At 36.6% G+C, this 12,517-nt stretch overlaps 1 protein-coding gene across 1 annotated transcript in view; it reads left to right on the top strand.

Annotated features, from left to right (window-relative positions):
- Positions 1 to 12,517, top strand: part of ADCY1 (adenylate cyclase 1) — a 146,465-nt gene that overhangs the window by 121,195 nt on the left and 12,753 nt on the right. The window contains exons 12-14 of the mRNA XM_069005864.1: positions 2,980 to 3,069; positions 6,005 to 6,261; positions 6,894 to 7,020. Of these exons, the coding sequence (XP_068861965.1) occupies positions 2,980 to 3,069; positions 6,005 to 6,261; positions 6,894 to 7,020 (474 nt within the window). The remainder of the gene's footprint in view (positions 1 to 2,979; positions 3,070 to 6,004; positions 6,262 to 6,893; positions 7,021 to 12,517) is intronic.

Below are 12,517 nucleotides of genomic sequence, written 5' to 3'. Positions count from 1 at the left end.
TGAAGTTTGTAGGAAGTAACTGCTCTTTATACCATTTCCCTGGGGCTAGTGAAAACTTAAGAAGTGTTCCATCTGTTTTGTCAGTCAAGAAAATTTGTATTTATTCCAGGTTCCTCTAGAGATTCAGTACTATACAGGATCAAGTCCAGCATTAGAAAAATAAAGAAATATAAAATCTTAGAATATCACAATTTAAAACTTTGTGGCAAAAATTTGTCTTATATAATAAATAAAATATAATTAATATGGTATGGATAATGGATATAGAATTGTAAAAGAATAATTCCCCTATTTTAATCAGTTTTCTGGCACTTACTTGCTGTTTCACACTTCACAAGTGACTCAGTTTCTCCATGCTTTAGCATTAAATGCCTCACTCATCAAACCACTTTGATAATATTTTACTGTACCAGTTACCTAGAATTTTGGGAATCTGACAGTACTTATTTAGTTAATATAAATACCACAAATAGAAGAAAACAAAGAAAATTAAGCCCAAAATTCTATGCTATCATAAAAGTGGAGATGCAATCTTAGAATGTCTTAAACTCAGAAGTATAAATCTTATTAGTGTCAGAATTTTAATTCAGACCTCATCTTTTAAAGGTTTCTTTTCCATTTTAACCCAATAGCCTAGCATGTCAACATTTAAAACATATATGCACTACACAGACCAAAAAACATTGTCTGTGCAATGTGTCAGGACATGTGATCTTTGAATTTGTATTTTGCTTTGTCCCTATTAACTATCCAGCATTATCTTCAAACTATGGGTATTATCTCTCTAACAAGCAGTAGATAGCTTATGTGGTTGAAAACTGAATTAATGGACTTTATACACTTTCTTCAAACACAATTATTTTGTGTTTTATTTATATGGATAAAACCACACATGTTCCACCCCATGTGTACATAGGATTTTCATCTAGTTAAGTGGACAGTTTGATGGGTAAAATACTATGGGGATGATCATGTTCAGAGCATGGCAGTTTATGGTTATACTTTACCTGGAAACCAATAATAAGTGGGATACTACAGGAGTTTATCCTGAATTCTGTCCTGTTAGACGTTTTTATCAACAGCCTGGAGAAGGACATGTCATATACTTATGTCAAGTTTTCAAATTACTACAGTTTCATAAGAACAGTAGTAAGTAAGTAGTAAGAACAGGCAGGATGACTATTGAGAGGGTCCTAGATAGGTTGACAGAATGGGCCAACAGGAATCTTATAAATACAGAATGTATAATGCAAAGTCCAGGCCCTGAGAAGAAATAATTCCCTGCAATGACACAGGAGGAGTAACCAACTCCGCAAAAATGGCCCTGACACTCTGCGGATCAAGGCAGACAGTACTTTTCGGCCCCCTGAGGTCCCTTCCAGTCAGAACTGTATGATAGTAATGAACAAAGGCAGAAATTGTCTGTCTTTTTTTCATAGTGTAATTTTGGATGTTACTGTATATTCTCCCTCGAGAAAAAGCTTTTCAATCTCAGATTCCTATAATTTGAGCTATTTGTTCTACAGTATGCTCAGTTTTATTAAAGGTGATACACCTCAGGTATCCTAATCTGTTTTATTGATGCTAATAGTTACATTGGTGTAGCAAATTAACTCAGATCCATAATACAAATCTACTATTGATATTATATTGATTGCTCAACACCTACGTTTACATGGACTTAACCTATACTGAAGCCAGAATGTATTTGTAGATCATACTTCCTTTTTTTTCTGTAATTGCTTGTATTCTCATGTGTCACAGCCCATATGAAGTTGATTCATCTATAACTGCCTGAAACTTTTAATAACATGTTCATACATACAGGGGAAATGTCTACATATGCAAAAGGAAAGGGGCACATTTCAATACATGATTTCTGTTTTGCCAAGGCTAAAGTAGCCTCTCTCTATGAGTACTTTGCTGCCTGCTGGAAGCTATGCTTTTGAGGTCGGTGATACCCATGAAGTGAATAGCTTTTCTTCAAAATTGTTGATTTTCATCCAAAAATCAGGTGTTTACTTGCTCCATTTGACCTTAGGTGAAATTGAACCTTGATAAATCTGAGCTTCCTCCTTTTAAACGACGCAGGATAATCCCCACTTTAAATCTGACTGTTTCTTGGATTTGATTCTTGACCCTTGAAGTCACTGAAAGAAGTCCTGTGGTCTGAAAGATATATCCAGTAGATAATAGATGCACCAAACATTCTTAGTGCAAAGGGAAAGGAAGAAAAGAAGCTTTACCTGGAAGCAGAGTTGATCAGAATGACTGGAACGGGCCTAAGTACACAGCCTGACAGACTTACCTTTCCTGTCTCACATTCTGTCACAGACTTCATAGGAGCAAGAACTTGACGTGTAATAGTGTGATAAATGGAATCACGGTAAAAGTGGAGATAAACAAAATGTTCACAAGACTCCATTTCACCAGATACTTTTGTTCTCTACTGGTGTTTCTGACAAATTCAATGTTTTTATGAGTCACAATAATTAAAACTACCCTGGCATTTAACATGCCTATTATAAAAGAAGACACATGTGCCACTCCAAAATTCTATGCTATCAGAGTATGTTCTCTTAGATCACAATTTGGAACTGAAAATTTGCAAGGTGAAAGTTGCTTTGGGTTTTTTCCCCATGAGAGCAAAATCAAGTGCCATCCTCATGTATCATTTCCACTATGAGTAGACATAAAACTAAAATCTCTAAGAGTTTTAATTATAGTGAGAAATAATGTATAGCAATAATAATTTCACATTTATTATCTCCAAAACTGGAATTACAGTTAAAATACATCTACAAAAATAACCAAATAACAGTTACTATGCAACAATAACGACAATTTCATAATTTGCAGTACAGGTTAAATTTCTGTATCCCTTATTCACTTCTCTTTATAGACTACTAAAAAATAACAATCCCACTTTAAAAATATTTTAAATATTTTATCTATAAATCTTTTTTTTTTCTTCCTTAGTGTTTTCCAGGGTGCCTGACCATACAAATTCGTACCATTTTGTGTATTTTTATTGTGATCTTAATATACTCCGTGGCTCAAGGCTGTGTGGTGAGTATTTGAATCAAGTATCACTTAAATTAGCATTCTGTTTAAAGAACAAGCTGGGGCAGGTCCATTAAACACATACCATGTTTTCATCTGATGAATTCCTACTTCTTTTATTATTCATACTTGCAGAGCACACTTCTTCAAAATTAACCCCCTTTGCTGCAATTTGAACTTTCATTGCCCTGAGACAATGTATTGTGTAGGACAGTGTATTGAATTAGGAATGGCAAAGCTATTAGCAAATTGCACAGATAATAGCTATTCAAAACCAATATAAATTTGTCAAATGTCAAACCTTAGCATCACGTGGACTGATGATGTCATGCACTTTGTGGGAAAACTGTTTTTAAATGTTCAACTTCTTGCTAGTTCAATGGCTAATATTTTGTGACAGACAAAGTATGGTGTCAAAACAAGATTGCTATTTCTATGTGGCAACTTATGGAACATATTTCTGTGTAATAACAGGGTGATATTTTTAGTCTAGGCAGATCAGAAAGATTTTAAAATATTGACAGTTTTGTGTAACGAGAAGAGGTGCTTACACTATGCTACTTACATGATCCATTCACGTCTAATGTCTAAAAAGCTTCTGTTGTATGAAGCTCATACAACATGTATGTATGAAGTATGTAATGCTCAGTACTTCTGAATATTGAGCAGAATACTTCTGCTCAATACTACTGTAGATTAGCAGAGAGTTCAACATGGTGGACTTGAATTCCAATGGTATTCAAACTTCCACCTAAGTATTTGTCAGTCAGTTGCCTTGATGAATTCCTAGTGCTCAATTTCAGCATTTTGGCTGCTAATGCTAACAAATTAAACATATTAGGGTACTCGAAGGAAAGAATCTGCACAAAAATAGCACATGAAACACAATTGGAAATGCTGAGAAGGCAGATGTTTCAAATCATGCCTCTCTGCAGGAATTCGACAATGTGTTCTGACCATTAAGAAAACATGAGCAATTCTCAGTGCTGAGATGCCAAGCCTCATATTTTGTATTTTGTATATTCACTCGTCCCTGGACCTGCCCCGAGAACACAATAACTAGCTTATCCCCATGAACTGAATGGGCAGAGGATCCCTCTTCTGTGAATTCTAATGTCCCGAGAGGAACCAAGAATTACTGATGCTGAGACATTTCTGGGAATTTCTGAACATCATCTGTGTGAGTAACACACAGCTGTAATAGCACACAGACACATATATGGTTCCTAATGTGGACATAAGCACAAAATGCATAGAGCTTTGCAGTGATTCCAGGCTAGCTTCTGAGCAAATTCTGTGTATCTGACTTTGGGATTGAGATTAAAGTTATGACAGCCAAAACCTTTGTGAATCAGCCTCCACAGATCTGACACTTTGACCAAATGAAACAAGCATCACTGTTGTCACTTAAAGATGGTGAGAATGAGAAACAGACATCGTAAGCCCTAATGCAAAGCTGAACAATAGTGTAAGAAGACAGATTAGAATTCAGAAGTTCTGACCTCCAACAAGGCAGTGATCATTCAGTTACAACTTGGAATAGGTCAGAAATATTACTTTATCCTTTCCTGAAAAAAATAACTTGTAACCTAAAGAGAAATGTTTAATCAGTAGAAATTATTAGTTCCTGCAAGGTAATGCCTCTTGAATTCTCAGTTATCAGAAGAGCTAGGTGTTGAGGCTCTACTATTGGTTGAACAGCAGATAATGTTTTCCTGGATAGTTTGCAGATCATTGATGAAGCCCTCATGCATGTGTATGTTTTTGGAAGAGTTTATGATGAAAGCATTTTTAAGGATATTGAACAAAATCCCATTAAAGGGGTTTTTCATTTCACTCTCTCAATCTCATTTCATAGTGTTACCCATTATGAGTTTAACTCACATTTTATTTATTATGTCTCATCCTTCTAAGTTAATACAACCCCCCCCCCCCCCCCCCCATAAAATACATGGTTCAATCACCCTTCAGGTTGACTCAGGTCAGTTACTTTACAGCATACTATAAAATTTCATTGACAATGTTTGGGATGAAATGAAAAGGTCTTATAACACACTTCAAAAGAGAAAGCGTAACTACAGGGCAGAGCGTATATGATGGTGCCTGTTAAATCAATTTCACACTACTATCCCACTCTCCCCACTTATACTAACTCTTATCCATTTCCTCTGTGAGGGTTGAAGGTTGGACTGCAGTTAAAACTGGAGCTCTAGGGACTTGCACTATTTGCCAGCAATTCCTCTCTTCCTTGTGTAACAGCTCTGAGATATGTACATGACATTGTCTTTAGGATAGGCAGGTTAGGTTTCCCCAAATTTCCCATAAGAAATATACTAAAAAAATTTTATTTCGCAGTCTAAGAAGGAAATGAAACTCCTTGGATAACTGAAATGACAGGAATATTAAAGATGAGTCCTTGTGTTTGAAACATATGTGACAGCAGAAGTCGCTGTGAGATGGAAAAAGATATTATGTTTAGTTTTTAACTCAATTAAAATATGTTTTCCTTTGAATTAAGTAATTGAAGTTTATATGATTTACATAGTCAATAAAACAAACATTTATATCTCTGCTCTGTACAAGAACCTTTTTCACCTGCATGGCCACATAAAATGTGAACTGAAGTTCCTTAATTTTGCAGGAATATGCTGGCTTGAGAATCTCTTAGGTTTGAGGAGCACTGAGAGGGAAACTGTTAAACTAAGCCCACACTTGAATTGGTTGTCCTTGTTGGCCTCTAGTTAACAAATTGTATCTCTCCCCTAAACTCAGTGGAGCATTGCAGGAAAAGGAGATTTTAATATAGCATTGAGCTGGGTGGGAACTCAACAGCCATAGTTTTCCAAGTAGAAATGAACTACAGTCAGCCTCCATAGCAACTACATTTCTGTTTATTTCGCATTTAACTTTCTCCCCTTCTCACCTCTCCTGTGTTTTCTAGGTTGGCTGCATGCCTTGGGTTTGGAATACCAATTCCAGCAGCTCAATAGTTATAATTTCTCCTGGTGGAACAAATAAAACAATGAATGAACTTCCATGTGACACAGCCCACTATGCTTTCCTTTCCTGCATAGTGGGGACTCTCACCTTGGCAATATTTCTACGTGTATCTTCCTTGCCAAAAATGATTCTCCTGCTTTTTGTTACAATTTTGTACATAGTTATTCTGGAACTCAGTGGTTACAGAAAAGCAGTGGGGTAGGTATCCAGCTAAATTAAACAATGGGTAATTTTCTATAGATAGTCACACATTGACTACTTATTTCTGAATTGTCCTCTAGTGTTCAGTGCTACCTAGGACTATAGACTCAGTAGAGCATAAGAAATACTTCAGTCATCCTCTCCCCAGCAATTGTAGGATCTAGTAACATCCATCAACAGGAGATCAGCTTTTGGGAGTTGGCAACTGTTGCCCCATTGTTCTGTAGTTTTATGCTAATGTACCCCAGCTGAACACACTGCAGTCTAACTATCATATGGAATAGAAAAACACAGTTAAAAACTTAACTGCCATGTTTCAGCAGCCCTCAAGCAATCCCAATTTCAGTTAAGCTTTTGAGCTTTTCAATGTTTTAATATTTCCTAATTAAAAACGTGCACACACATTATAATAATGCATATCATTAAAAAATCCTCAAGAAGTTGCATGTTGGCATGATGCAGTGATCAGATGTACTGCCACCCATCTCTCTGCCCAGATGAGCCTCCTCAAAAAAAGCTAGTGATTAGGAGGTACCCATGTGTTCTAAACTAAAGATCTGATATTAGAAATGTGCAGCCTTAGGTATTAGACCTGGAATAAACGCATTTACTTTCTTCTTATTTTTAAGGGGCGGCTCCTTTTATATGCGTGGCTATGAACCAATACTAGCTATTTTGCTATTTTCTTGTGCTTTGGCCCTGCATTCAAGACAGGTGGACTTGAAACTGCGTCTGGACTACCTCTGGGCAGTGCAGGTAAATCACAGGACTTTACAGTATCCATGCACAAAAAATGATGTCTGACTTTTTGAATTGGTTTTCAAATACTTTCAGAACAAATTACTTGGACTCAGACACTCAAATTTTTTCATGTCTTTTGGGGTTCACAGAGAAAGATTATTTTAGAGCTTTCTTTCCACAGACCTATAAAATTCATCTTTTTCCTGGAGAAGTGACTTTTTTGTTTCTTTGCAGTTGTTCCAGTATATCATTAATCAAATAATATATTTATATCTAAAGTGCATTAGGAATAAGGAAGTAAATAAATATTCAGTTAAACTGAAAAGAAGCAAATAAAACTGATAAAAGGAAATATTTAAACCTATATTATACAAAGAAACTTTGGAACTCTTTCTCAGAGGAAGATCAGAAATTTATTTAGATACCAAGTTCAGGGACCTTTTTTGAAAATATAATTCCTAACTATCATGATCACAGCAAAAACCTACAGAAATTATATTAGCCATAACATGGGCATCAGGATATGTCTACCTCCTGTCACACCTCTCAGCAGTCTAATTCCCACATCCAAGGTGTTTTACACTGGCCCCCAAGGGAAGGAGAAAGTTGAATATGTAAGTTTTTTTGGTGGAATTGGGAAGTTATCCTTACAGTAAAGCTTACATTCCTGTAGCTGACAGAGGTCATATTCTGTTCTCATCTGCACCCTGTTAACTGTGTTGTGAAGAGGACCATATAAATCGTCGTAGCGCTTGCTTTTACACATAACATCAAGACTGAAACACATGGGTTACTGGTTGACTGGAAAACATCCCTGGCTCCACTGTATTACATAAAGTGGAGAAAGCAGTTATGACTTAGCTCGATTATATTCTGCGTGAGAAGTTTTTCTACCTAGCAGTTAAGCTTTGTTGGGATTTCTTGATTGACTTGATGTCCAAGACTGTGTTCCCCTCTTTTATGCTTTAAGATTATCTTGTTCTATAATTTCCATGAACTCTGTGCAGCTCAGCTGAGTGTGATCGTTTAATTCAGTTTTTGTCCTATGACCTGCAGTATTTATAACTGCTGTGCCTGTCAGCCTCAGAAGCTTGTTTTAGATAAAGTGATACTAGTTTCTGTTTGCTGTGGTGCCAAATACAATTTTCAGATGGAAAAAAAAATCAGCTGATTTTGAAATTCGGTGCTGCACGTGCCTCGCTGGATAGTCACTAACTTTATGTGGGCTGGCACACGGGGGAAGTATGTGAGTGCCATATGATCCATGAATACAAAACCTTCTGTATGTTATTCCAAGCCCTGATCATCATTCCAGCTACTGCAACTTCCATGGCAAACTGTGCATCCCTAATGCAAGTACTGCTTAAAGATGCTAAGTTTTAAGTTAGCTTTTAATTAGCAATGAATTAGTTTAAAAAATTTAAGTACAGGAGTATGGGATGCTTGTCTAATGAAAGACCAGAACTGGACTTGGACAGTGGTAAAGGAAGAAATATGAACTTTTCTGTTTTCTTGGAGACAGGTTATATAAAAATACCTAGTCATCTATCACTACTGTTAAAACCATTGTGCACTTTCTCCAAGGGACAATAAGGGGAGATAAGAAATGAAATTTCAGTATTGTCCAGTGGCATTTTCAGGTACCATCTCAAAAAGTGCTTTTCATCTGAGAAGATCAAATGCCATTTTCAGATCTTTTTAGTTGCAAATCAGAGACTTATGTAGTGCCACCTTGTGTGTGAAGTTTGCATGATAATAATGAGAAAGGAAAAAAAACAGTTTAGGTAGAAAGTTCAGAATTTACATAACATCAACATAACTACCATTCTTTGAAATCAGTACACTATTCTTGGTCTCTTAGATTGTCTGGGCATATACATTTCATATTCTCAATTCCAAGTGGAAGATCTATTCCCTGTACAATAAGTAATAGTGGATAACCTGTTGAAAGAAATGCTGTTTTGCTTCCCACTCTGTGTATTGGTTGTAAATGATATTGATTCCAAGGACTATTAACGTAACATGCAGAAGTACTGTCCATGATGGATGTTACAGAAGTGGTTATTGTGCTGACCTATTCAAATGGATAGGCAAAAAAAAAAACCCAAAACATTGTCTTTGAACTTACTAGGTCCTACAGCACAGTAAAAATCTGAGTATTAAAGGCTTGGGGAACATGGTTTGTTGGAAATATCTACATGTTAACGCTGCCTTTGAATAGTTAGCAAGCTGCAGGCTATTAATTGTTTAACAGCCTTTAAGAGGAGACAAGTAAGAGTCAGTTTTCTGTAGCTGCTGGACTGCAGGAGCCTTCTATAAGGCTAAAAGCAGTCTTGGTCATGTTTCTCTAAAGCCATAATACTACTTACCATTAAACCATATTGGCTTAACTTGGTTATAATTCTGGTAACAGAAATTTTAGAAAGACCATCGACTTAGTGCTCAGGACCTATGGAGATTTTCTGTTTTGCAAAGGGAGTGTGCTGATTCTTTGTGCAAACATTGAATTGCATGAACCAAATGCTAAAGCTAGATTCACATCTCCCAGTAGCCAGCCCCTACTGTGTGAAGATACTCCAGCATGGTTCAGCATGTCATTTTAGGAGGCTTTTTAATTGCTGGCTTACATCTGGGGGAATTTCAGACTCAAGGGCTATTCTGGAAGCTTCAAGCACTTTGCATACTTTTTAGTAACGTTCGTTGTTGGGCTAATCCTGTAAAAATGTTCTCAGATGAATAAAAGCGTTTGTGGCATAGGCTGCAATAAAAAGGATTTCATAGATAATTTCTTTTATTTCGTCATGAACAACAGTCTAGTACTACTAAATTATATTTTAAACAGTAAAAGTATCCTGAAATTAATCAATAGGAATACATAGATACATACTCAGTGGTCTTTGCTAAGGTCTGAGGAAAACTTACTTCCACGCATTTTTTCCACCCCATCAGGGAAAAAAAAGTTCCTTGAAGAAGAGCAGTTTTAAACAAGAAAAACTGAGTTAGAAAAAACACATAGTTTCAAGATAAGTTAATCTAATTTCCACTCATCGAGGTTGCATAACCAGAACAGTAATAATACAGTAGAATTTATGTACATCATGTGGAAAAAATACATTTTCTATGGATGATATGTTGTTAAAACATTTATATTTGTACTTACTGTTCACACGTTAGTGGTGTTATAGGCTCTTGTTGATTTGCTAGGGTTTATTTCTGTGCCAGATTTAACCTTTCTGAATATCACAGTATTTTCAGAAAACGTCTGTTGGTTGTTTTCTTGATATTTTTAATAGGCATTTGGAGGAGAATTTTGTTTTCTGCATAACATTGTTGAGTAACTGTGTGCCTCATATGACAATAACTATGAATAGCAAATATAGGAGCATTTTACTTATTTGTGACTGGTAATCACTTTTGATCATGCAAATTATTTAATAAAACTGGGAGAGAAAAAAAAAAGAATGGACAAATAAATACAAGTAATAAATTCATGAAGATCCTAAAGCTGCCAAAAAATGTAGTTGCTCCCTTACCCTGTGGTGTGACACAAGATTTGTCACAGGAGGAAAACAAGAATAATAAAATGATATGACTTCATTTGATGCATTTGATTGATGCATTTAGGAAGTACTAGAATATCATTCTGCTGTCTCTTCTAGTCCATTACACTTGTAAGAAGTATCAATTTTACAGTCTGCAGGCAAGACTTGCCAGGTGTCTTTGCACTTCCACTCAAAAATCTGGCCCTACAAAAGCAGTGTGATGGGTTTGTTCCCTGTGGATGTAGTGCCATCTTCAGGTAAACAAAATGAAATTTCCATGGTGCTGGTGCCTAGCTTCTTATTAACTGAATCTTGAAACGGTATTTTCATGTGGTATCTATTTAGTCAGTGACTTTTCTACAGCATTTTTAGGTTTATTAAACTGTCAGGTGATACAACTGTTCAGACCACTTTCCAGAGAGAGGATGGGTAATCACTTACCAGCATTGTAAAAACTGTGGGATCATGTGTAACTATGTAAAATACAGTAAATGTTAATTAGATTGATATAAAAAGTCATAGTACCAAAAACATTTTAAGTTTTGTCACCATGTCCAGTGCAAAAATAAAGCCTGCTTTTAAATACTGCAGCTCTTCAAGTACAGCTGGGTTCCACAAAATGACCTAGCTGTCACAAATACCAAACAGGTATAAAAAAACAGCAGAATATGAAAAATTATGTTGGTCATGCCAATGCATTTTCTTTCTTGTTTATTTTCACAATAATCTGCCTTGTTTTTTGAGCTAGTAGCTATTACATAAATATTATGCTGGCAACTTTCCTTAATTAACCAATGGCAATAGGGGCAAATAGATTAAGGTTTAAATGCCATTTAGCTGTTTGGATAATATTCCCACCAGAAATGTAAATACCTGTGATCTGTGCAATTTTAATCTTTCAGCCCCAAGTACTCCTTCTCCCTTCCCAGTGTCTGTTTTTCCTGAGAAAGAATGATGCCTATGCATCCTTTAATCTCAGCTGCTCAAAGAGCACTAGAAGCTCATGAGTCACAAGGAGGAAGGACAGTTTTCATTGCACTTCCCTGAAGGGCAGAAAGCAGGAAGCTGGAAAAAGGTACAGAAAATACCAGTGATTGGCTTACTTCCCTCCCATATTATCTGTGTGATGGGATAGTTTTAGTTTGTTGGACATGACTAAGTCTTTTTTTACCTCACCTTCACTCCTTTATCTTCCCTTGTGAGAGATGCAATGACATTTTTGCTCTTTCCCGAAGCAGCTTCTGAGGAATTGAATAAATGAGAGCTGTCTTAGACAGTGCAAGGCAAGAGGATAGATACTCAAGCTCTGTGCAGTAGTAGCAGATGAGGTACACTTCAGTTCATATTCCTAATGGATCACTTCAATAATAAAGCAGGATGTTAGGCATGATGTGTGAATGGGTTAAGGGCAGTCCATGCAGAGACTCCATCTAGGGTACCAGCAACAATACAGCAGCATTGACCAGTGTGTGTTCTAAGATAACATGCCTTTGCTTTTCAGCATGAGAAAGTAATGCAGAAGGAATGCTGTGCTAATTCCATGAATGTTCTGTTTCTAGTTCTGTGGCTAGGCCAGGCAGAGCTAACACAGCTTAGTTTTCAGGGCACTGCATTGGCCCACATGGGTATTGTCAGTGCTAATTTCTCCCAGAACACACAGAGAGAGTGCACTCCTCTCTCTGTTAGCTAGGAGGTGCTTGACCTCAAATAGGTCAGGGGACAAAAAAGTAAGAGCACTCCCCTTGTTCTGCTGTTTACATAATTCGCCCCTATTTTAGGTTTGCTGCCATTACCCACCATGGATAATACCATGGAATAATACCACCATGGTATTATTCAAGAACTTTCCATGATGTTAGGGTTTTTTTTCATGTGAAAATAAAGACTTTCTCAAGTGGTTAGCGTTTGATTAGTCTGACCGTGCCCCAGGAAAGCCGAGACCCTTGTGCTCAAGCAGTCTTCCAGCACTG

Source organism: Aphelocoma coerulescens, chromosome 2, assembly GCF_041296385.1.
Source record: "Aphelocoma coerulescens isolate FSJ_1873_10779 chromosome 2, UR_Acoe_1.0, whole genome shotgun sequence".
NCBI lineage: Eukaryota > Metazoa > Chordata > Aves > Passeriformes > Corvidae > Aphelocoma > Aphelocoma coerulescens.
This window is presented reverse-complemented; position numbering and strand designations above follow the sequence as displayed.